Below are 23,557 nucleotides of genomic sequence, written 5' to 3'. Positions count from 1 at the left end.
CGTGAGAGCGTTTCTTTGTGGTTATGTGTTATTTATCAATTCCAGAGTTTTTTTTTTTTTTTTTTGAATAGGTCCTATCTGGTTCTATAACATATAAAAGACAAAAGTTTATAGGTCCTTTTCAAAAAAAAAAAAAAAAAAAAACTCTGGAATTGCAGAATGGATTTTTTTAATCTAAAAATATACTAAAATATTTAAAAATATTAGAATTTGAAATGAAAATGTGAAAAAACTGGTAACTAAAATTTTACTAAAACTAAAAAAAAAATATTTTATAATTTTAAGATTCCAAAATTAATAATTCTTAAAATCTTAAATTCAATATTCCAAAATTCTTGAATTCTTCAATTTTGAGATTCTAAAATTCTTTTCATTCTTAAATATTTTTTCAGGAGCAAAATTTTGACATGGCCTACCTGTTTTTTTTTTAATTTATTTTTTCAAATCACCAGATCCTTGTTTTAAGGCTTTGCCGAATGGTTAAGCTGTCCGCTTCGTAAGCTGAACATCATGGGCTCTATTCCCATCTGCTCCAACCTTCCATCGGATGGGGAAGTAAAACGTCGATCGGTCAAGGCCCTTTCTTACACTGAAAATTGTGAATTTGTCGAAGGTAAGTCGTAATTTGTCGATAGTAGATTGAGATCATTCGATCGAGAAAATCTCGCGATGGGTTCAAAGCTCGTTTTTAAAACTTTCAAAAATTCATGATTTTTTAAAAATTCTCAAATAAAAAAAACTTAAAAAATATAGAAATTTTAAAAATCAAAATTTTTTTTTTTAAATTTTCGAAATTTTTTAAATTTTTGAAATTTTTTAATATTTTTAAAAATTTCGAATTTTTTTTTTAATTAAAAAAAAATAAATGTTTGATATTTTTGAAATTTTTGATGTTTCTGAAAATTGTGAATTTTTAAAAGTTTTGAAAACGAGCTTCGAACCCATAATGAGATTTTCTCGATCGTCGGTCGTAATTTGTCGATGGTAGATCGAGAAATTACGACCGGCGATCGAGAAAATCTCGATATGGTAAAAATTTCAAACAATTTAAAAATTTCAAAAATTCCAAAAAATTTAAAAATTTCAAAATTGTTAAAAATTTTAAAAAGTTTTAAAAAAACATAAAAATAAAAAAAAAATAAAAAAATTAGACTTAAGAATTTCAATATTTTTTATTTTTTTTTATTTCAGAATTTTTTAAAAATATGAATTGTCAAAAGTTTTAAAAACGAGCTTTGAACCCATCTCGAGATTTTCTTGATCGTCTCACAATCGAATGATCTCATTCTACTATCGATACATTACGTCTCACTATCGATAAATTACGATCGTAATATTACGATCGAGAACTCTCGATTGTGAGTCGAGAAATTACGATCGAAATATTACGATCGAATGCAACAATCACCACGTACATTTTTTAAATTTTGTTTTTTTTCACATTAAAAATATTGAACTCAATATTCCGTTAAAATGAAAAATGAATTAAAAAATGGTATTACAAATTACGATCTTAATTTTTCGATCCACGATAGAGTTTTCTCAACAGTAAAATTACGATCGTAATTACTAAATAATCACAATGCAATAATCACCACGCTGGGGTCCGTTAATGCGGATAGTTTGAGTTTTGATTAGTTCTTTGTTTTTTTTTTTTTTTGTGAATTTTGAAAATATTTATTTTGAATTTTTGTATTTTTAAATTTCGAATATTGACATATGTAAAGTTTTTTTTATTTCTTATGTTTTTTTTTATTTTAATTTTTTGAAATCGAAATTTTTTTAATGATTGTTTATTTCAAGATTTCTAATTTTTTTTATTTGCTGATTTAATTAATTTCCGTTTTTTTATTTTTAAGTTTTTGAATTCTTTGATTTCTAAAATTCTTGGAATATTTTTTTGATCGTTTGTGTTTTTGAATCGTCCCAAAAATTTTATGAAAAAAATGTTTTAAAATGCATTTTACAGATTTTACACTAGTCAGTTCTAAAGTTTTTTTTTTTTTTTTTGAATGGGTCCATAACGCCCATGATCGCATAAATGTCCCATATGAATTTTCATCACTCTTGAGTTATTGATGTAGTTTGGTTCAAAATCGAGTGCTCTTTCTGAAGAGCCAATAACATCCAGTACTTTGTTCTAAAAATCTTAAGAAAATCCACTTTTTTCGCAATAACACGTAGCCTTATATGTGGGACAAACTTCAAATGCGTTTTTCTCAACATGCTGTTTTTGCTCATGGGACATTTATGCGATCATGGGCAGTAATACTAAAAAAAAACATGAAACACACTAGCACATTGTTGGAATTCGAGCGAGAAGAAGGAAAGCATTTCTCGCTCGCGAACGAGGGAGAGAACTTGTAGTACTTTTCTCTTCTCGCTCGCGCTCGCATTTTCGTTCGCGTTCTCGCTCTCGCCGCGAGCGCTCGCGAGCGCCTCGTGCTAGCCGTTCGCCCCAAGCTAGCAATTTGTTTACCAGGATTATGAATACGAACCAGGCGATGGTATAGAGGTGTAACTTCAATCGCTGTGTTGTTTTTTGTTCGTTTCTAACACGTTCAACTTCTCGCGAACGAGCAATTCTGGCTCGCGAGAAAGCCCGTTCGCGAGCGGAGGAGAGCACGGGAAATCGGTGAGTTTCTCTCGGCAGCTCGAGACTCGCGGCGAGAACTCGAGAGAGAGAAAATTTTCTCGCGAGAGCGCGATAACACCAACACCTTTTTAAAAAAAACTCTAGAGCTGTTTCGTAATCATTATTTTTCAATAAATTTGGAGCAACATTTGAAAGGGGCGGTACGACACTGCTCTTACGGCCTTTCATAACACGCGTTTAATAGGACGAAAGGCCGTAAGAGAAATGTCGTACCGCCCCTTTCAAATGTTGCTCCAGAAATGAAAGATTTAACGAAAACAAAAATTTCAGGGATCTTTTTTCAAAAAACCAAAAGATTTTTGAATGAACTCAAACATGTTTAAAATGATTCAAAACTCTGGGAAATGCGTTTTAAATTGATTTCAGATGATTGCACCTCAATGTTCATTGAACTTTTGGGGGTACTAGCCTAATTTGGTAGATGCAAAGAGTGTATTTTACCTTAAAAAGCTTTTATTAACGGGCTTTTTTTTTGCGGTCATGATCGTCTTTTGGATGCGACCGTCGGTTGGCACGCACACACGAAGTTGCCGCAAAAGAATGCTCTTTTCCTATCTCTTTGCTCTCTTGTGCGGTTATGTGTGGTGACAGCAATCAGTTGAATGCAGTCATGAGGAAGGTGATCGAAATTTCGGTAGAATTCAAAAGAACGAGCGCACTGCGCGAATGATCGTGGTGGTTAGAGTCAAATCGCTGTTTTTGAAATCGATTTTGTGAGTAAGTTTTTATCTAAAATATTTTTAAATTAGGTTGGATTTGAAGAAAAACTCTCAACAGTTACTTAGATATTACTTTATTTTTATGCGTATTTCGAATTCATTGAATTTCACTTACATTTTCAAATATTGAAAATAATCCCAAAATTATTCCTTCACTTGATACAAGAGATAAGCAATGGCAGTGTGCTCGTAGTTCCGCTCGTCCTCGATCTTCAGCACCGTCGAGTCCCCCGTCCAGGTGAACCCCCGATTCCAGAAGGTAAACTTCTTCAACGGCGTCTCGCCCTGGCGCCGCGGTCCGTCGCACACGACGGTGACTTTCGTCCCAGCGCGCAACGAAACGCGCTCAAACATGCAATCGTACACGTAGATATCGTCCCGCGGTGGGACGTTCGCTTGGCTACGGCGGATCATCTTCTCGCCGTCCATGACCACAACCGAAAGCGACATCGGCTGGTCGTTTTCGTGACATCCGACGTACATCCCGACGCCGTACAGGTGTAGCACTTCTCGCTGGGCCGTCACGTGGAAGGTTCCCTTGCAGGGGTCGATGGTGTAGCAGATTGGTCCGAAGAACAGCCACTTCCGGCACCGGTAGTCGCGGGTTTGCTCGCGCTGGCGTTTGACCTGATCGGAGAGTTTCTTGAAGTGTTCGGTTTGGTGTTCTGGCTGGTGTTTGCACCACTTTCGGAGGGCGTCCATCAGCTGGTCGTCGTTGCAGCGAAGCTTACTTCCGGCAGAAATTCGCTCCACCAGGTCTAGGGGGAGTTCAAGGAAGTCCGAACTCCGGAACATGACCAACGGATTACGCGAAATGGTCCGCAAGCAGGCATCGTTGAGCTCCTCGAAGCCATGCTTTACGTTCGCCTGGTAGATCTTCATGACGGAACCTTCCTCGGTGGCCACAAACTTCCGGCACCGGTCCTTCAGCCCCATAAGGTTATACTTGGCCGCAGCGTAGTACAAATCCACCAGGTTGTCCTCGCTAATCGTGGGATTGTCGTAGTACACGTACTTGAGCATCTCCAGGAACGTGTCCGGCTCGACGTCGCTGACCACGATGGGGCCACCCGTCGTCGGAGGAGCACCCCTCTCGGCGGTAAACATCCGGTAAAACACGTCACTGCCGGCGGCCAGCGGAAAGCGGTGCCCGTGGATGAGCGTTCCCTTGGCGCCCACCAGGAACGAAACGTCCGACAGGAGCTCGCTGTTGACGAGAAACTTGACCCGCTGCTGGTCGGGCTCCCCGCGGGGAGGCGCACTCGGACGCGGCGGCGAAACGTTGGCCGACATGGCCGTCTGCACTGGGTTTTGTTGTCTTGTGTGAATTTCAAGCTTGCAATTCGCAGGCGCCAAAACTGTCACTGGACTGTGATAAGAAAAAAAAAACTTTTAAGCTTCGTTTCAACGATGCAATTTATTGAACCTCATTCTACGACCGACCCCGCTCCTGCTGTCCCCAAACTTGGCGCGCACTCTCCAGCAGCAGATCGCACGTTCTCCCGAGCAGCGGGTCGCCGGCCATCGTTTCCCGCAGGGCCGCGCAAAGCTTCGCGATGGTTTCCTCGTTCAGCGTGCTCGCCCTCAGCGCGTTCGAGATCGTCAGCCCGTCGATCGGTTCCGCCATGAAGTAGAGCGTCTCGAGGGTCTCTCCGAGTGCGGTTTGAATGTCGAACTCCCCGTCGGAACCGGCGTCGTCGTCTTCAGCATCAGCGTCCATGGGTTCGGAAATTTTGGCGCCGGTCTGCTCTTGGACTTTGGCTAGAATCGTGTAGATTTTGACCAGAGCTAAGAATGTTCCGGCGTGGAAGTGGTAGACGATCGCGCTGTAGATGCTGTTGATGCAGACCAAGATCCGGACGTGGGCCTTCGAGATTGGGAGAAGCGACCCGTCGCTGCTCAACGGGATCAGAATCCGGTGAACGCAGTAAACGATCGCTTCGATTTTGTCGGCGTAGACTTCGTTGGCGTTGATGATGAAGTTTTCGTGAATTTCCAGGAATTTCTGGATGATTTTTAGATCTTTGCTGGTGAGATATTCTTCCTCGAACTGACTGACGGCACCCGATTCCGGGTAGATTTGTTTGAATCCCTCCATGAGTCCCTCAATCAAGCAGGGCTTGGCAAACATCTTGTAGAACTCGTTCAACTGAGCGTAATCGACTTCGGCTTCGGTAAATCGATTGACCATCGCGTGAACCGCTTCCAGCGTGTGCTGAATCAACTCGCTGCTAGTCGTGCTGCTCAGTATAAACGCCATCTTCTCCGTAATGTCCTCCTGCTCGCGAATCACCTTGAACCAGCAGAACGCCTCGTCGTCAGACTTGTCCAAAATCGTCGTAAAAATCCGCATCAACTGAACCAGCGTCAAAGTATCGCTCGATTCCAAAAACCCGCACAAGCTCAAAAACAGCGACTTGTTCTCGTACAGAACCTTATGGGTCTCCTCCAAGCAACACATATTCCCTACAATCCCCAGCAGAATTTCCACCAGTCGATGATCCTCCGAACCTTCCGCCAACCCTATCAACAGCTCAACTACATCGTGCTTCAGCAAAAACAGAACCACATCCGCCTCAATGGTCATGTCCCACAAACTACACAAATCCTTCTCAAAGTCCTCGTCCTCGGCCAACGGCGTCTCCAGCTGGGGCAGCTTCAGCACCGTGGACAATACGAACCGCTCGCTGTACATCGTCTCCCCAATCCGGTCACCCTTTAACTTCTCCAATATCTCACCACCCGGCTCCAAATCCGTCGATTCGACGACACCAGAAGCAGCAGTAGCAGACGACGACTCCTCAACCGGTTCCTGCTTTGAGCTTTCCATTATGGAGGGCGCACAAAAAGCGACCGATTCTCACCGGGGAAAAACTGCACCGCGGCGACTCCGTGCAATGTAAACAACTTTTTGAACACAAACTTTCTGCGAACTGTCAGCGGACACGGTTAAGTGGAACTATTCAATTGGTTTAAAACCAAAGCGCCTTGCAATGATTAAATTTTATGCATGAAATTTAAAACTTCTTTCAGTTCTATCAAGATCAAAACCAACCATAATTTTTACAAATGTATTCTACAACCGAAACCCATTCCTACTTCTTGGCATCCCTCGCGCCGCCCATCTCGTCCAGCTTCTGCTTCAGGTCGAGCAGGTCCTTGTCTGGAACGTATCGGGCATCGTCCACCTCGCCCGTGTGCTCGCTCACCGCCAGCGTGACGCCCTCGGGCAGCGCCCCCTGCAGCACGCGCACAAACATCGGGTAAAGGGGCGCCTGCAGGTTCGCGATCTGCACCACCCGCTCGTACACCGTCAGCTTGTAGTCGGTCTCGACGATGGCCGAGGCGGGTTTGAACTTTTGTACGTTAAACTTTTGCGGCGGCTGCGCCCAGCAGTCGGCAATCTCCAGGTCCATGGTGTCGGCCACGTTGTGGATGAAGCGCTGGTAGCTCTCGAGCAGCGGGTAGTCGTAGCCCTTGACGGTGACGTTGAGCGTGCTGTACAGCGGGTGCTTGGGGCGGAGTTTCTGGGAAGGGAGAGTGACGGGAAGATTAAAATGTATGTAGTTGCTGTGTTTGGTCCTCGGATCGATTTGGTGACGCTCGTCGGATTCCAGGTGATGGAAATTTTAAAATCGCCTATCGCCGAAGTTCGTGCCAAAATTTTTCTTCTTCAGATGGTCAACTCAGTATTTTTTTATTTTTAACAAAATTTTAGGTCTTTGTCCTGAAATATGACTCCAAAATGCTCCAAAGTAATCCGGTTTTGTGTAATCTAAGATGTTGACCAAAATAGCGATATAGGGATACTGTAATATTTTATTTTGTACTGTTTTCACTTAAATTTCACTTAACAAAAGTATTTATTAACTATCCGAAGACTTAAAGAAAACATCTTAAAAAAAATATTTAATTTCCTTACAAAAAAAAATCAATAATTCGCAAATTTATAAATAAAAAAAATCCTGGTTATTTTTTTATAAAACAAATAATTTTAAAATTCAAAAAGTATTAATAAATAAACAAATACTCAAACATTCAAATTCAGGATTCAGACATTCCAAAATTCAAGCAAATAATAATTTAAAAAATAAAAAAACAAAAATTTTAAAATACGAATATTTAGAAATTCAAAAACACAACTTAATATTGAATTATATTTAAAAAAATCTAAATTGAACAAAAACATATTTTGAAGTTTGAAAAAAAAATAAAGAATTTTAAATTTCAAAAATTCATTAACATCACACAGCGATGGAATAATCATCATCAAAAGAAAATCATTGGACGTTCATCAAGAGAAAAATCCGAAGGGAGCTTGGCTCTCGTCTCGCGTGCACGAAAGATCGGTGAAAGGAAACATTTTGTAGATGGGCAATGTGTGTAAACAAAGTGAAATCAATATTTTTAAGTGGTGTGTGGGCAAAAAAGAGCGAGCCGCTCAAAGAGCCGTTTTACTGAAAAGAGCGAACGAACCGTGGCTTACAAAAAAAGAACCGCGGTTCTTTTTCAAACTCTAGTCTTTTGAAAGAACCGTTTTAAAATGGCATGATTTTTATTAAATAAATAAAATTTATTGAAAATGCAATTTCAATTCAATTCAATTGGTGTTTATTAGAATTTAACAGTTCTGCTCCAGGACGTTACATTTGTTATTCAGAGATTTGGGGAACCTTTCAACTGAGATCAATTCATAAGCCTTTACATGTTTCTAAGTTTAGATATTGCTAGCTGCGTGCTCTTTTAGGGAAAATAAATTTTGAGAAAAAAAACTCTAGATCTACACTCAAAGTCAGAATTATCCCTCAAAAGGGTACTTTCAATCCTCAAAAAGGATACTCTCTATCCTTTTTTAAAGTTCACCCGGCGTCACCCTTTTAAAAGGGTATGTCAAATTCAGTACATTTTCGATACCCTTTTAAAGGGTGACGACGGGTGAACTTGAAAAAAGAATACTTTTTACTTTGAGTGTATGAAAATGCAATTTCAAATATTTCAATGCACATAAAAATTAATCCCGAAAGTAAATGATTTTCTAAACAAAATGAAAAAAACCAATGCTCCCAAAATGCTCCGATAAAAGGTCAACTGACGCAATAAATGAGTGCGTCATGTTCAACTCAAATTTGAGTACTAACTCAAATTTCATCAAATTCAATCCATTGTTCCAAACAAAGTTTTGCGTGCATGAGCAAAACAACGACCAGTCTACCGAACTGTCAACGTCACTGCGCGCCCAACACAGCAACCGTCGGCTGCAAGTTCAAAAAATACGCGGCGTCGTTTCAATCACAACCGAAGAATCCGGAACATCCGGCGTAGAAGGAATCACAAGTTCGTTAAAAATGCCGCGCCGCGTAAGAACCCCACCACGACGCATCCCGCCCCAACCATCGGCCAAGGACGGTCAGCGTGCCGGTTCGTCCCGCAATCAGCCATCCCAACGAGACTTGCAGGAAGCTGGGCCTTCCCGGGCAGGCACTCGGTCATCCCGCCGTTCGCGGTCCGAACCGCGACGTTCCGCCAACAGAGACGACAGCAGTAGCTCCAGCGAGGACGATCGTAGCTACCGGTTGCCCCGAATGTCCCGATCGCGCTCGGAGCAGCGCAACGCGCGGCCAACTCGACTCCACGGAGCTCGCGTTCTCCGGGAAATCACCCGTCTCCAGCTGACCACAGACCTACTGATCCCGAAGCTACCCTTTGCCCGGCTTATTCGCGAAGTTCTGCAGCAGTATTCTCAGCGGAACCTGCGAATAACCCCGGAGGCCTTGCTTTGCCTGCAAGAATCGTCTGAAATCTACCTGACGCAGATGTTCGAGGACGCGTACCGGTGCACGCTTCACCGGGAACGCGTTACGATGATGCCCAAGGACATGAACCTGGCGCTGTACCTGCGCGAACGGTGGGCTCGCTGAGACTTACCTCCAGGTACGGCGGCTCGTACATGTTGGCGGAAAAGTGACGAATCGGGTTTCGGCGAACCAACCACGGGACGATCTGGGGAGAAAGATCATACTTTTAGTGTTTAGTTGTTAGTGTTTGACGAGTGCTGTCGCGTACCTGTCGCAGTGCCATTATTTTACTCAGGAAAATCCGGATTTTATACTAAAAACAAACGCGACCTGGTTCCGTGCCTTCGAAGTTTTTTTTGTACTGTCAAACCACACTTTCGAGGTTATGTAATGTTTGCACTGTGGGACAATGTGTTTTGGTTTAGTGGTCATAAATTAAATCTGAAGGATATTTTTAATGCATTTAACTTTTTTTTAATAACAACACACACTGCTGTTTATAATAAAGAATGTTGAATGTTTACAAACCCAAACAATTATGAATCTATAAAAAATTATATTAAATTAAATTTGATGACAAAACCAGATCTAAAAAAATATTGAATCTGAGAGTGAGATTGGGTTTTATAAATTTGTAGGAAATTGTATGACCAAATCTCACTTCCCAGACAAAGCCCCAGACCCGATGATGGTAAATATGATCCTAACTAAGGATCTATTTTAATTTTTATGCACAACGTACGCGCTCAAAACCAATTTCTGATAATTTTTTTTTATTGCGTACATTTTAAATTGACCACTTTTGAGTCGATTTTCCACCTTCAATGTACACTCATCCCTCATATTCGGAACAGTTTACAGATCGGCCAATGTTCAACAAATCATAGCAAATCGATAATTGAACATAATGATTAGCTTTTACCTTCATTTGAAAGCTATCCTTGCGATCTTTTGAAATCTGTATCAAACAACTGCAAATTTTACCTTTTCTATCAAGTGTTTGAAGAAAAACATTGACCCATGAAAACCACAAATTCGGAACACCTTTTTCTTACGGATGTAAACAAACTTTGATTTTCTCTTGGAGTACATAATTTTTACAAAATAATGACTTCATTAACTGAAATCAATGAAACTCAAGCTTAGTAATGTTTTATGAATGGTCTGATAACTTTTTTGTGAAAATATCAGTAAAATCCAGGTGTTCCACAATTGTGGGAGGCACAATAACATCCCACAATTATGGAACGGGCAATTTGGAGGCAGTGTTTTGCTGCTCTGAATAAAATAGTCTCGAAATGCAGTTTTTTGTCCAAAATGAACTACTTTTACTAGTGAAATAGCAAAAGAATATCCAAATAAATGTCCTAAAAATGGCAGGGGCGACAGAAAAAATGCATTTGGCATGCTATTGACAAATTATCACAAAAGTGTTCCGAATATGTGGGATGACTGTAATCTTACTAAGCACAAGCGCAACCAGTCCGAAGAAAGCATCCTGGAAGAACCTGTGGTTAGATTACGCCCCATGCCTTTTTTGTCGATATTAATTATTGCAGTACATCCGAGTAACTCCGAAAATGCAAAGAAAATTAAAGCGGCCAGGCCTACTGCGTTGCATTAGCCGCAGAGATAGATTCTGTGAACGGATCAAATTTCTCAGAAAAAACAGTGGAGGAAGGATGCGTGGACATACCGTACCAAACACTCCGATTCAGTTAGGTGTGGTGTAAAAAATGTAAATGTAAATTGGCAAATAATTATATTTTGAGGGTGGATTGGGGTTGGGGAAATTGGGATTGGGAAAGGACAAAGTGCGGAAAGGGTAGGAGGGTTATTTTATTTATAATATTATTTACTAACAAATAATAATGGAAAGCTATCACCAAGAAACAGCAAATCTTCATCAAACAGCCCAAAATAGTAGAGTAGACTTTCAGAAGATATTTTTTTAATTTGCGTAATTTTGAAACTCTAGCTGCAGAAATCTCGTTTAAAAAGAAAATATTGCTTATTATTTCAAGAAATACATTTTTTGTATGAAATCACTTTTAAACGGTTTGGAGAAGCTGGAGGAAAACACATACATTTATCTTAAAATTTATTAGAGTTTCGACCAAATTTTTCTTAATTTTTGCCAGATACGAACATTATAAAAAGCATAGATTCTTCATCACACATCACATTTTATTTGGATACATATTTTGCTTTTTTCTAGATTGACTTAGAATTACAAAAAAATAATAGTTGAAAAAAGGCACCTTCACCCTAGAGGGAGACAAGAAAAAAATAAAATTTTAGTAAATCGTAAGAGATTAGCTAGATTCTTCAGGTAAAAATAAGTAACATGTGCCAATTTTTAGCCAAATCGGTTTAGGGTTAAGGGTCGCTTTTTAAAAGCAAAAATTTCGCAATTCCGTCAAAATGTGGATTTAAATGTGCCGGATCATTGTCAAGTGTGAGATTCTTATATTAAATTTTATTATCGAAGACCGCAAACGACCGCAACCCTTAACCGATTTCACTAAAAAAAATCACAGTTACTTATTTTTGCATAAGGAATTGAATATCCCTGATGTCGATTTTTTATTGACACCTCGATTGTCAGCCTATTTCACCCTTTTTTACGCTGGTAGTAATCGTTAAAATTAGGCTCTATTTTATATAAGTTTTTCATTAACTTTGTTTTAAGACCAATGTTACCTCTTGTTTGATATCCAAAAATAATAAAAATCTCTTGTTAAAAATATCATGAATATATGTGTCATATTTATTAGAAATTCTAATGTCTTAAATAATCGCTTCATTCTCTTCTTCCGAAGTTAAGCTAAAATCGTTTTTTAGCATAACTTTTGAAGTACTTTTCTAAACTTCATAATAATAACTAGGGTCTTGTGGAACCCCAAGACGGATCGAATGAGACCAAAACGGTCCAAATCGGTTAAGCCAGTCCGGAGATAATCGTTTGCATATTTTTCGGTGCACGGACTCACATCCAGACACACGCACAGACATTTGTTCAGAATTTGAACCGTTAGGTATACGTGAAGGTGGGTCTACGAGGTCGAATAAAGAAGTTCATTTTTTGAGTGATTTTATAGCCTTTTCTCATTGAGGTGAGGAAGGCGAAAATTGAGTGATTGAAAATTGTTTAAAATACTAAAATAATTTTTAAGATCTAGAAAATAATTTTCAAAAGAGTATACTAGTATGCTTAGGATTCCCGACTTTTCATAATCTTTTGAAAAAAATCACATATTCCCGACTTTTTCTCGATTTTTTTTCGTGTTTTTGCGAATACCCGACTTGAGTGGCCTCCATGTACTGAGGACTTCGGATAATCGAGTCCTGCTGGATTATAATATTATCCGCGCACCACCAAACCGAAGTGCGCAACACTTCTGTTGCGCGAAAAAATCTGTTGCGCCGAACAAAAATGTAGTGGTTTGTCGTTAGCGTGTACATCAGCCTGTGGCGCAACAGGTTGCGTTCGTATTTTGATTTTTGTCTGCTTTCACAATAGCTATCGTGAAATTAAAAATTTAAAAATATATATTATTGCCATTTTTAATTCAAATTTTTCCACATTGCCACCCCCAACGTCTTGAGTGGTCGTCTCTAAACTACGTACGGGTTCACTTTTCTCAATTTTATGAATATTGAATTTATGAAAATTTTGTTTCTTATCTATTTCAATTGTGAGGTTTTTATTTAAAAAAAGGTCCAATAAACCAAATTTCCAGTTTTACTTTTGGGGTGTTTTTGAAACAGCTTTGAGTCAGGGGTATAAGGCTTTCTAGGCCCAGTGAAAAAAATATAATTTAACACAAAAATGACGAACTTCTCGTCACAGTGTCCTGATGCAAACAATAGGTCTATTCCCGTATTGCAGAATTCTGCAATTCTGCACAAAAACGGCAGCAGAGCGTTCCCGTACTTTTCTGCAACAAAAGTAACTTTTCTCTCAGGCAGAACTTCTGCAGTGAGAGAGGTAGAAGTTGCAGCAAAACCGTTCCCGTACTTTTCTGCAAGCTCTCTCTTCTCTTTCTTGTTGAAAAGTTACTGCAATTTGGTGTGATGGATGTTGACTACACGCTTACATAAAATCTGCAAGTTGGGTGAAATTAAGCATTTTATTATGAGTTGTAATGATACATTATTTTGGGGTAGTTTTTTTTATGCCCGGTTATATTGAGAACGATTTTTTTCTATGTTAACGATTTCATGTTCAGGGGGTGTATGGCGATTGTCCACGATCCATACAAAAAGATTTATTTTGTATGGACAATTGTCCACGAAGGGGGCGGGGGTAACAGATTCCTGAAAAAGTGTCCACGTGGTTTATGGATGGTCCCTAAGTGATATAGCGATTTTTTTAGTGTTAATATTGTTACCTGATAAAAAATTGATAACTTAAGCCATAGTATTACAGCACGGCTAGTACCCAAAAAATGTTACTATAAAAACAAATAGTTTTTAAAAACTTTTAAAAGACACATTTCTTTTTAGTTTAATAATTTCAAATAAATATTTGTTTAGGAATAATTTTTGATCTTCAATTGTTTTTGAATATGCCTCGGGATACATTAAATATGTGTGTTAAATAACAGGTAAATTAAATTGGTAAATAATAAATTATACCTTTAACGGCGCTACCAATTTGTATTCTTATATGAACCAAAAAAAATATGTTATTTTGTCGAATTTAAAATTCTTAAATTCTTAAATTCTTAAATTCTTAAATTCTTAAATTCTTAAATTCTTAAATTCTTAAATTCTTAAATTCTTAAATTCTTAAATTCTTAAATTCTTAAATTCTTAAATTCTTAAATTCTTAAATTCTTAAATTCTTAAATTCTTAAATTCTTAAATTCTTAAATTCTTAAATTCTTAAATTCTTAAATTCTTAAATTCTTAAATTCTTAAATTCTTAAATTCTTAAATTCTTAAATTCTTAAATTCTTAAATTCTTAAATTCTTAAATTCTTAAATTCTTAAATTCTTAAATTCTTAAATTCTTAAATTCTTAAATTCTTAAATTCTTAAATTCTTAAATTCTTAAATTCTTAAATTCTTAAATTCTTAAATTCTTAAATTCTTAAATTCTTAAATTCTTAAATTCTTAAATTCTTAAATTCTTAAATTCTTAAATTCTTAAATTCTTAAATTCTTAAATTCTCAAATTCTTGAACTTTTAATTTCTACGCCATCTTGAATCATAATAAATACACATTTTTTGATGTCATATTTCAGGTTAGAAACTCAAATTTAGAGGATTTTGAGATTGGAAATTTTGACTGTTCCTATTTTATTTATATTTGAGTTTTAAAAGTTTTGATTTACAGATTTTTTAATTTTACTTGTATTTGAAATTATAATTTCTTTAAGTTTCTATCTTATTATTTTTAACTGTAGCTTTTGAAATAGTTGTGTTCTGAACTAATAATTATAACAAAAAAAAACTGTTGTTATTTTATTTCGATTTTTTTTCAACGTTTTTTTATTTTAAAGTTTTTAAATAAGGATTTATTATAACTTTAATAATTTTGAAATATTTAGTTTTTAATTATTTGATTTTTAAGCATTGAATTTGTGTTTTTATCGAGAGTACGCTATAGTAGTGTGTTTATTTTACGATAGTTAGAATAGTAATGGTTTGGAAGTACAACTTCAATTCATGGCTTGCTTCGATCTTCTCACTGCAACACTCCTCCTGAAGATGAAGAGATGCCCATTGAACTCCTGTTCACTTCCAGCTTCGTCCTTTGCAGCGGCTTCGTGAGCCCATCGGCAATCTGGTTGTCCGTGCCCACATACTCCAACTTCACCACACCTTGCTCTAGGGAATCACGGATGTAGTGATGCCGGATGTCGATGTGCTTCGTGCGGGGGTTGTAGCCACCGTTCTTGGCGATGGCGATACAACTTTGGTTGTCGCACCGAATTTCGATCGGTTGGTTGGATCCAAACAGCGTTGAAATCCGTCGCCACCACGACGCTTCCTGGACAGCCGCAGACACCGCCATGTACTCGGCTTCGCACGTCGAGAGCGCCACCGTGGGTTGTTTCTTGCAGGACCACGAAATCGCTCCTCCTTGCGCCAGGAAAATGTATCCGCTTGTGGATTTGCGCTCGTCCGGGTCCGATCCCCAGTCAGCATCGCAGTAGCCGACAATCTCCGACTCAGCGTCCCGCTTGTACTCCAGCCTGCGCGTAACTGTGCCGCGAAGGTATCGCAGCAGGTGCTTCACCGCGTTCCAGTGCTTCGGTCCCGGGTTCCGGTTGAACCGGCTCAGGGTGTTGACCGCGAACAGGATATCCGGCCGCGTGCTCTGGGCCAGATACATGAGGCAGCCGACCGCTTCTTGATAGGGGACGTCCTTCATCAGCGCGGTCTCGGCCTCGGTCTTCGGACTCATCTCGTTCGACAGCTTCTCGCTCGCGTTCATCGGGATGCTGACCGGCTTGCACTCGCTCATGTTGAACCGCTTCAGAACGGATTCGATGTACGCTTCCTGGTCCAGGGCGATTCCATCTTCCGTCCTCTCGATCCGGATTCCGAGGCAGTGCTTCGCGGCTCCCAAGTCCTTCATGCGAAAGTGACTGCTGAGTTGCTTCTTCAGCTTGTTCGTCCTCGAGTTGTTGTTGCTGAAGATCATCAGGTCGTCGACGTAGATGGCCACGATCAGGATGTTGCCATCGCTCTTGCTGAGATAGACGCACGGATCGTACTTCGTCGGGGCCAGTCCGAACTTCTTCAGAGCTGCGTCCAGCTTCTGATCCCAGACTCTACTCGACTGCTTGAGCCCGTACAGCGCCTTGTTCAGCTTGCAGACCAGCGACTTTTGTTCGACGTCGGTGAAACATGGTGGCTGCTCCATGTAAATCTCCTCGTCGAGGTCTCCTTGGAGGAAGGCAGTCACGGCGTCCATTTGATCCACAGCCAGGTCGTGCTTCGCGGCCAGGGCGAACAGGTACCGCAGCGAACTGTATCGAACGACCGGGGCGTAAGTTTCGTCGAAGTCTACCCCCTTTCGCTGCGAGTAGCCCTTTATGACCCGGCTGCCATCGCCGCGAAGCCGTGTTCGTCGGCCGATTCGTAGTCGTCGTCTGAGGAACCAGGAAACTCGTCCTCAGATGCAACTGCCTGTGGAGGGTTGAAACCGGGGAGACCAGGGCACTTGACAGAGAAATCTTTGTACTTGCCTGGTAACGCGTGCTCCCGTCCGCTGCGCCTCAACAGCTGTGACCGAGCTGGTTGTGAAGATTGTTGCGGAGGGAGCACAAGGTCGGTCAACGTTCCCGTGGATGAATCGCTCTCACCGCTCGAGTCAGCTTCAGACTGCTCCTCCTCGTCTTCATCGTCCGATCGGGGGTCGATCGGGGCGTCCGGTACAGCTTCGACCGGAACAGGCTCCGCCGGAGCCGGCTGCAACCTCGTCTCTCCAAAGTCCAAAACGTCCAGTGTTACCACCGGGATCGGCTTGACCTGCTGCGCTGCTACCTCGCCGCGTTCGGCGACTCCTTCGTCCAGGAAAATCACCTCGCGACTTATCAGCGCCTTCTTCTGCTTCGGGTCGTACAACCGGTATCCCTTGGTTTCTTCGTCAAAACCGGTAAGGATGCATTCGTGGGATTTGGCGTCCCACTTGCGACGTTTTTGCTTCGGGATTTGGACCATGGCCTTTGTGCCAAAGACACGGAGATGCGAAAGGTTCGGTTTCTTACCAGTCCAGGCTTCCTCGGGGGTCATCTCGTGACCACGGGTTGGCGATCGGTTGATCAGGTATACTGCGGTCGACACAGCTTCAGCCCAGAAGCCTTTCGCCAGCTTCGCCTCGAACAGAAGACACCGAGACTTCTCCACGATAGTCCGGTTGGCGCGTTCCGCCATCCCATTCTGCTCGGGGGTATAATCGTTCGTCGTCTCGTGCCGGATCCCTGCGGTCCGCAGGTAACCTTGGATGCCTTTGTTGATGTATTCCTTACCATTGTCGGTGCGCAGCGTCTTCAGCTTCATTCCGGTCTGGCGCTCCGCCATCGCGTGGAAGGTCTTGAACACTGCCAGGACTTCGTCCTCCGATTTTCGTTGCAGGAAATACACGAACATGCGCCGAGACTTGTCGTCGATGAACGTGATGTAGTAACGGTTGCCGCCGTAGGAGTTCACCTCCATCGGCCCGCAGATGTCCGAGTGCACCAACTGAAGCAGTTCCGAAGCTCGTGATCCGTTCTTCCCGAATGGTAACCGCGCCTGCTTGCCCATCGGACAGATCCGACAATCCTTCGTAGCTTTTGCGTTGATCTGGATTCCATCTGCTGCACCGTTCGCGAGTTTGCGGATGTTGTCCGCACCGAGGTGACCCAGGCGCTTGTGCCACAGGTCCATGCCTTGAGCAGCACCGCACGCCATCGCAACCTTCGAGCCGCACATCTTTTCCAGCTTAAACTGGTTGTTGACGTGGCTCCCAGTTGCCACCAGGTCGCCGTCGGAGTTGAACACCTCACATCCTTGGTTCGTGAAGTTCACCGCGTAACCCTTCTCCACAATCTTGCTCACGGAGAGAAGGTTCGCCGCAATCGACGGAATCAACTGCACTTCACTGATCGTCACGCTGTCCTTGCCGCCGGAACACTTCGGCCAAATTTCGGCAGTACCAGTGGCGACGATGTCCATCAGTCCGCCGTTCGCTGCCATGACCTTACCGCACCCGTTGTCCAAGTTGTCCAGCATGCTCCTGTTGGCCGTCATGTGAGCGTACGCGGCCGAGTCGAAGATCCAGTCATCGGCGTCGCCCAAATCGAACGTCGAAAGCACGGTGCAAAACGTGCTGCCACCTTTCTTCTGCTCCTTGTTGTCCTTGCAGTCCTTAGCGATGTGGCCAAACTTTTGACACTTCCTGCACTTGGGACCTTTGGACGAAGTAGGCTGCTGCTGCTTTTGCTTACCGTGGCGACCAGGTTGTTTGGTGGTTGCGAAGGCCGGACTGTTTTGCTCGTTGCCATAGAAACCTTCCTCCTCCTGGAGAAGTTTGGTTTTTATGAAATCTCCGGTGATGGCCACGCCGGAACTCTGCAACGCCATGATCATGGGCTTGAAATCCTTCGGAAGTCCCGCGAGCAGGAGCATTCCGACCCACAGATCCGGGATGTTGAAATCCGCGTTCCTGAGCTGGTTCGTGGCAGAAATCACCTGATTCACGTAATCCTCCATCGAGCTGCACGCTTCCAGGGTCAAACGGAGAAGCTTGTGGAGAAGGCCGACCTGTTGGACCAGGCCCTTTTCTTCGAACGCGTTCTCCAGACTGTCCCAGGCTGTCCGCGCAGATTCTTCGTTCTCGATGTGGACGTACAGCGACGGATCGATCAGAGTGATGATCTTGAGCCTCGCCCGAAGATCCGTTTCCTCCTCAACCGCCTCGAACGTTCCGTCCGTCTTCCGCTTCGGCTTCACTGCGCTCCAGAGCTTTTCCAGCTGAAGATAGGTCTTCGTCGCCAGCTTCCACGTTCTCCAATTCGCTCGTCCCACCAGCCTTTCGAGGCCCGGAACGCCGGATCCCGTGTTGGAGCTCCCAGCTACTGCGCCATCCGCGCGACTTCCGGAACCGTTTGACATTTTTAAACTTTTTAAAGTGATAGGCCCATAACCTATCGAGAGTACGCTATAGTAGTGTGTTTATTTTACGATAGTTAGAATAGTAATGGTTTGGAAGTACAACTTCAATTCATGGCTTGCTTCGATCTTCTCACTGCAACAGTTTTTATTGTTTTTTTTTATTTTTCTGATATAATTATTTGCATTTTTTAATTTCTCAAATATCTGATTTAATGTTTTTTAAGTTTCTTGATGTGGAAATATTAGTTTTCTTTAAATATATTTTTAATTATGGATTTCTTAATTTCCAGATTGCTTAATTTATGTGTATCAAAATTTTTGAGTTTGTGATCATTTCTTTTATTTGTCAATTTTACTGCGTCACTGTTCTTCTTTCATGTGACATCCAGTCATAATTCATTTATGTTATCCTGAATAATCTTTCAAACATTCTGCTATTAAACATGTATTTATGGTCCCTTCTATATAAAACTTTGTTTGTCTTTTTATCATATCTTTAAACGTACCTGCCACTCTCATTTGTAAAATTGTTTACCTAATGTAAAATTGTTATGTTGTTTCTAATATATAACTTCTACCTAAGCATAATTAATTTCTAGTTACTTAAAAAAATAATACATCCTTGGTTTTTTTAAATAAAATGTTGTGCTGCATAAAACAATAATGTTCCAGTTCTAGAGGTAAACTTCTTTCAATTACTTTTTTTGTCAACCATTTTTTAAAAATATTTCGAAATAATTAAAAAATAATAATACCCAATTTGAGTAAATCCACTCAACTGTGTACAATGTTGCAGAAAAAGTACTGGAACGCGCTACCCAGGCAAATTTTTTGCCGCTTCTCTCCTTGCAGAACTTCTGCAAAAGAGAGAGATGAAGAGAGCGGGCTGAAAAGTACGGGAACGTGCTGCAAAAAAGTGACTTATGCTGGCTGCAGAATTCTACAGAAGCTGCAGAAATTCTGCAAGTACGGGAATAGACCTAATGATCGAGCTTGAGCTGTCACAGCCCTGCGAAGCATGTTGGCTGACATATCGGGCGGTCAGTCAAAAAAACCTGCTAGAAGTTGCCTGACAAAAAAACTTTTGTGTTGGTAAATTTCTGACTAGAAAGCTTTATTAAAAAACACCCAAAAAGCAAAAACAGAAAATTTGGTTTATTGGACCTTTTCAAAAAAAAAAACTCCCGTAATTTAATTGTATTGTATTGGACTTTGCTAGTCCTTTTTTTGCGTAATTTATGGACCCCCCAAATCCGATTTGTTTTGATATCAATTTGTAAATAAAAGAACGTGCATAAGTTACGACTTCAAAATGCTGCTACAAAAGTTTGAATAAATTCATAGTTTTTAAGTGAAAAATAGTTCAAAATCATCAAAATGAACCACATTCGGTCACTCGCCCTAGGAACCGGCCTCGTCCGTCATTACACATCCGCCGCACGCCGAAGTGTCCTCCGCCAGGATCGCACCAAAATTCCAAGTGAGTCCTGAAAAATCCTTCCGTAGCTAAAGATGTTTTTGACCACTTTTGGTTTCCTCCTATTTGCAGCCCACCAGTATCCGATCGCACGGCCCTCGGACGCCCGGGTGTACGTGTGGGGTCTCGCGGCAACCGGTGCCCTCGGAGTGCAAACCTCTGTGAAGAAGCAAGCCCAGGTGCACACGGACGTGGTCCAACATCCGAGCCGGTTGAGCTTCGCCGAGAATCGGGAGTGTTTGGACGTGGCCGCCGGGTACGGGTTCTCGAGCTTTGCGACGGCCTGTCGTGGGGGTAAGAGTTTGTGGGGCACCGGGATTAATACGGACGCGCAGATTGGGTTCCACAAGTTGGGCGGACAGCAGCGGAAACCGTTCGAACTGTTGATCTACCCGGCACCGGTGGATTTGGCCTCGGTCGCGGGGAATAACAGTGAGGTGCAGATTGTGCGGGTTGCGGCCGGGCGGGCACATCAGCTGGCGTTGGGTGAGGACGGGACGGTTTATGCGCTGGGGAACAATTCGTATGGGCAGTGCGGTCGGGAGATAATCAAAGACGAGGACTACTTCAATCAAGCGACGATCCATCGGATAAAGGATCTGGGAGGTACGGACGATCCGGTGAAGGAGGTCGATTGTGGTCAGGATCACAGCTTCTTTTTGACGCGCTCGGGACGGTTGTTCTCGTGCGGGTGGAGTGACGACGGTCAAACTGGACAGGGCCGGTTCGGATTGGTGAGCACGCCGGGACTTGTCGAGGGGACCTCAAGGGTGAAGTGGTGACCAAAGTTACCGGGTCTTCGGACACGGTACTAGCGCTGAATGGTAAGCTGATGGGTTATTTTAAAATTCAAAAAATTAAAAAAAAAATCGCGACATTTTAAACAGATCGCGGCGAAGTGTTCGGCTGGGGCAACACCGAGTACGGCCAACTCCCCTCAGACGGCGACGAAACGCCCCAAATCAACTCCCCCCGTCATCTGACCTTCCTGCGGGACTGCGGCCGCATCGTAGATATCGCCGCCGGTGGTTCCTACTGCCTGGCGCTCAACGAAGCCGGTGACGTGTTTGCCTGGGGTTACGGCATCCTGGGCTTCGGACCGGAAGTGGTCCACCAGCCGCGACCTCGCCTCATCCCGGCCACCCTCTTCGGCAGGAACGACTTCAACCCAGCTTCGCGAGTGCGGGCGATTTACTGCGGCCTCACCCACAGCGGAGCGATAACGGACGGGGATGATCTGTACATGTGGGGCCACAATCGGCACGGGTGTCTCGGGTTTGGCGACCGAAAGGATCAGTTCTTTCCGCTGAAGGTGGCCGTCAGTGCGCGCGTGATGAAGATTAGCTGCGGCGTGGATCATACGCTGGCGCTGTGTCGAGCGTTTGTCTAGGAAGGATTGGTGCGAGGTGAGTTTGTGGCTTTGAAAGGCTTTGAAATGTGTACAATAAGTACTAATAGTTAGAAATTAAATAATGTTGTATCAAAAGAGAATCGAGCAAACAAATTATTAACTATCACATTTTCTTGAAAAACTTATATTGATTCAAAAATCTCAGAATATAAAAAACTGTTGTTATATCAAACATATAAATAACAGGTACCTAAAATTATTGGAATTCTAGTCATGTTTTGATGTTTGAAATGACCTGAATTTTCGATTTCTAACTGAACTGATTTGTTATTTTTCAAAAAAAAAACAGTTCGACATTTGAAATTTGAACATAACAAAATTGAAATGTGGAAATTCTTAATATCTTAGTTTCTTAATTTTAATGTTCTAAAATTTTAAAACTCTGAAGTGCGGTGGTTCTAAAATATCATGGTTTTTTATCTCAAAGAATTCTTCAATACTTTGGAAAATACTTAAAATATAAAGCTTTAACATCTTATGTTCTTGAATTCAAAAATGTAAATTTCCCAAATTACTCAACTGCAACAAAAATAGAAATGGCAGGTTCTGTAGTTCTAATCTCCTAATATTCCTCAATTCTACAATATCAAAATTACAAATTTGATCCAAATTGATTCTAAAGGAGGTATTAGACTGTGGTAACAAACAAAAAACTCGCACTTTTTCGCGTTTGACAGTTTGCCAAACTCGCAAATTTGTTTGCGGCAAACTAGAAAAAGACAAAATATAGGAAAAAATACAACGCAGACAAACTGTCATAATGTGCGAGTTTGTTTGTTTGATTGTTTGCCGTTGTCTAATACCTCCTAAACATATTTGTTTATTCTTAAATTCATTTATTCTACATACAATAATTCTTGAATTTATCTAAACTAAAAAATCCCAAAATTTAAAAAATCTACATACCTGTTCGGAATTGATTTTTGAATTCGGAAGAATTCGGCCGAAAACGGAACATCTTAAGCTTGGCGGAAACAAATTACAAACTCCGTCCTAAAATGAAGCTTAGATTGCTGATATTATTGTTTACAGCGATAAAGCTCATTTTTCTGAGTAAAATGACCCTTTGTACGACCACAAAGAGTTTAAAATGGATTTTTAAATCAATTTCGAAAAATTAACCTCGCGGTCCTTCTTGACAGAAAAGCTCCTACTTGACAGCTCGTTCCAAGGGGACCATAGTTAATCCATCGAAAAAATGTTGTCTTGTCAAAAAAAATTTTGCATTAAAATGAAAAAAAGTGATCAGAAATGGTTTTTAATCGTGTTTTTTACCGTTGTACATAAAAATTGACATATGACTTTAGTACCCAATTGAGTAATTTTTAACTACAACGATTAAAACACGATCAAAAACAATTTCTGATCACTTTTTTTTTATTTTAATGCAAAAAAAATGCAAGACAACATTTTTTCGATGGATCAACTATGGTCCCCTTGGAACGAGCTGTCAAGTAGGGAAGGACCGCGAGGTTAATTTTTCAAAATTGATTTAAAACCCATTTTAAACTCTTTGAGGTCGTACAAAGGGTCATTGTACTCAGCAACATAAGCTTTATCGCTGTAAACAATAATATCAGCAATCTAAGCTTCGTTTTAGGGCTCAATTGGGTCCTAAAATTAAGCTTAGATTGATCATATTATTGTTCACAACGATTAAGCTTATTTTTCTGCGTGCAATGCCTCTTTTTTAAGAAAAAAGAGTTTAAAATGGATTTTTAAATCCATTTTGAAAAATTAACCTCGCGTTTCGTGCTTAATTTTAGGACCCAATTGAGTCCTAAAATGAAGCTTAGATTGCTGATATTATTGTTTACAGCGAGAAAGCTTATTTTTCTGAGTACAATGACCCTTTGTACGACCTCAAAGAGTTTTAAATGGAT

The 23,557-nt window shown here is 41.4% G+C and overlaps 5 protein-coding genes across 5 annotated transcripts; 2 read left to right on the top strand and 3 right to left on the bottom strand.

The window, feature by feature from the left end:
- Positions 1–3,433: 3,433 nt before the first annotated feature.
- LOC6041033 (BTB/POZ domain-containing protein 1) lies at positions 3,434–4,731 on the bottom strand. Its single transcript, XM_001850292.2, has one exon. It carries the CDS (start codon positions 4,666–4,668, stop codon positions 3,520–3,522), a length of 1,149 nt encoding a protein of 382 aa, XP_001850344.2. The 5' UTR covers positions 4,669–4,731; the 3' UTR covers positions 3,434–3,519.
- A 42-nt stretch (positions 4,732–4,773) lies between these two features.
- LOC6041034 lies at positions 4,774–6,296 on the bottom strand. Its single transcript, XM_001850293.2, has one exon. It carries the CDS (start codon positions 6,203–6,205, stop codon positions 4,808–4,810), a length of 1,398 nt encoding a protein of 465 aa, XP_001850345.2. The 5' UTR covers positions 6,206–6,296; the 3' UTR covers positions 4,774–4,807.
- Positions 6,297–6,432: 136 nt separating this feature from the next.
- On the bottom strand, positions 6,433–9,582 carry LOC6041035 (39S ribosomal protein L48, mitochondrial). Its single transcript, XM_038264821.1, has 3 exons — positions 9,439–9,582; positions 9,301–9,375; positions 6,433–6,902 (listed from the first exon to the last, which is right to left on the bottom strand). The coding sequence occupies exons 1-3, from the start codon at positions 9,451–9,453 to the stop codon at positions 6,471–6,473; spliced, it is 522 nt and encodes a 173-aa protein (XP_038120749.1). The 5' UTR covers positions 9,454–9,582; the 3' UTR covers positions 6,433–6,470.
- Positions 8,584–9,698, top strand: LOC6041036 (histone H3-like centromeric protein cnp1). The gene has a single exon (XM_001850295.2). The coding sequence runs from the start codon at positions 8,721–8,723 to the stop codon at positions 9,291–9,293; it is 573 nt and encodes a 190-aa protein (XP_001850347.1). The 5' UTR covers positions 8,584–8,720; the 3' UTR covers positions 9,294–9,698.
- A 10,310-nt stretch (positions 9,699–20,008) lies between these two features.
- On the top strand, positions 20,009–21,754 carry LOC6041037 (RCC1-like G exchanging factor-like protein). The gene is given in 4 exon segments (XM_001850296.2): positions 20,009–20,266; positions 20,336–21,016; positions 21,019–21,087; positions 21,151–21,754. Coding segments are annotated over 4 exon segments (1,356 nt in total). The 5' UTR covers positions 20,009–20,163; the 3' UTR covers positions 21,654–21,754.
- Positions 21,755–23,557: the final 1,803 nt, after the last annotated feature.

This window comes from Culex quinquefasciatus, chromosome 3 (genome assembly GCF_015732765.1).
Source record: "Culex quinquefasciatus strain JHB chromosome 3, VPISU_Cqui_1.0_pri_paternal, whole genome shotgun sequence".
NCBI lineage: Eukaryota > Metazoa > Arthropoda > Insecta > Diptera > Culicidae > Culex > Culex quinquefasciatus.
Note: the sequence above shows the minus strand (reverse complement) of the source record. Positions and strands in the feature narration are given on the sequence as shown.

Coding starts and splice junctions, on each gene's coding strand:
- LOC6041034 (XM_001850293.2), bottom strand. CDS start 6,205: ATGGAAAGCTCAAAGCAGGAACCGGTTGAGGAGTCGTCGTCTGCTACT.
- LOC6041036 (XM_001850295.2), top strand. CDS start 8,721: ATGCCGCGCCGCGTAAGAACCCCACCACGACGCATCCCGCCCCAACCA.
- LOC6041035 (XM_038264821.1), bottom strand. Junction 6,903..9,300: donor ACGAGCCGCCGTACCTGGAG/GTAAGTCTCAGC, acceptor CTCCCTTCCCAG/AAACTCCGCCCCAAGCACCC.
- LOC6041033 (XM_001850292.2), bottom strand. CDS start 4,668: ATGTCGGCCAACGTTTCGCCGCCGCGTCCGAGTGCGCCTCCCCGCGGG.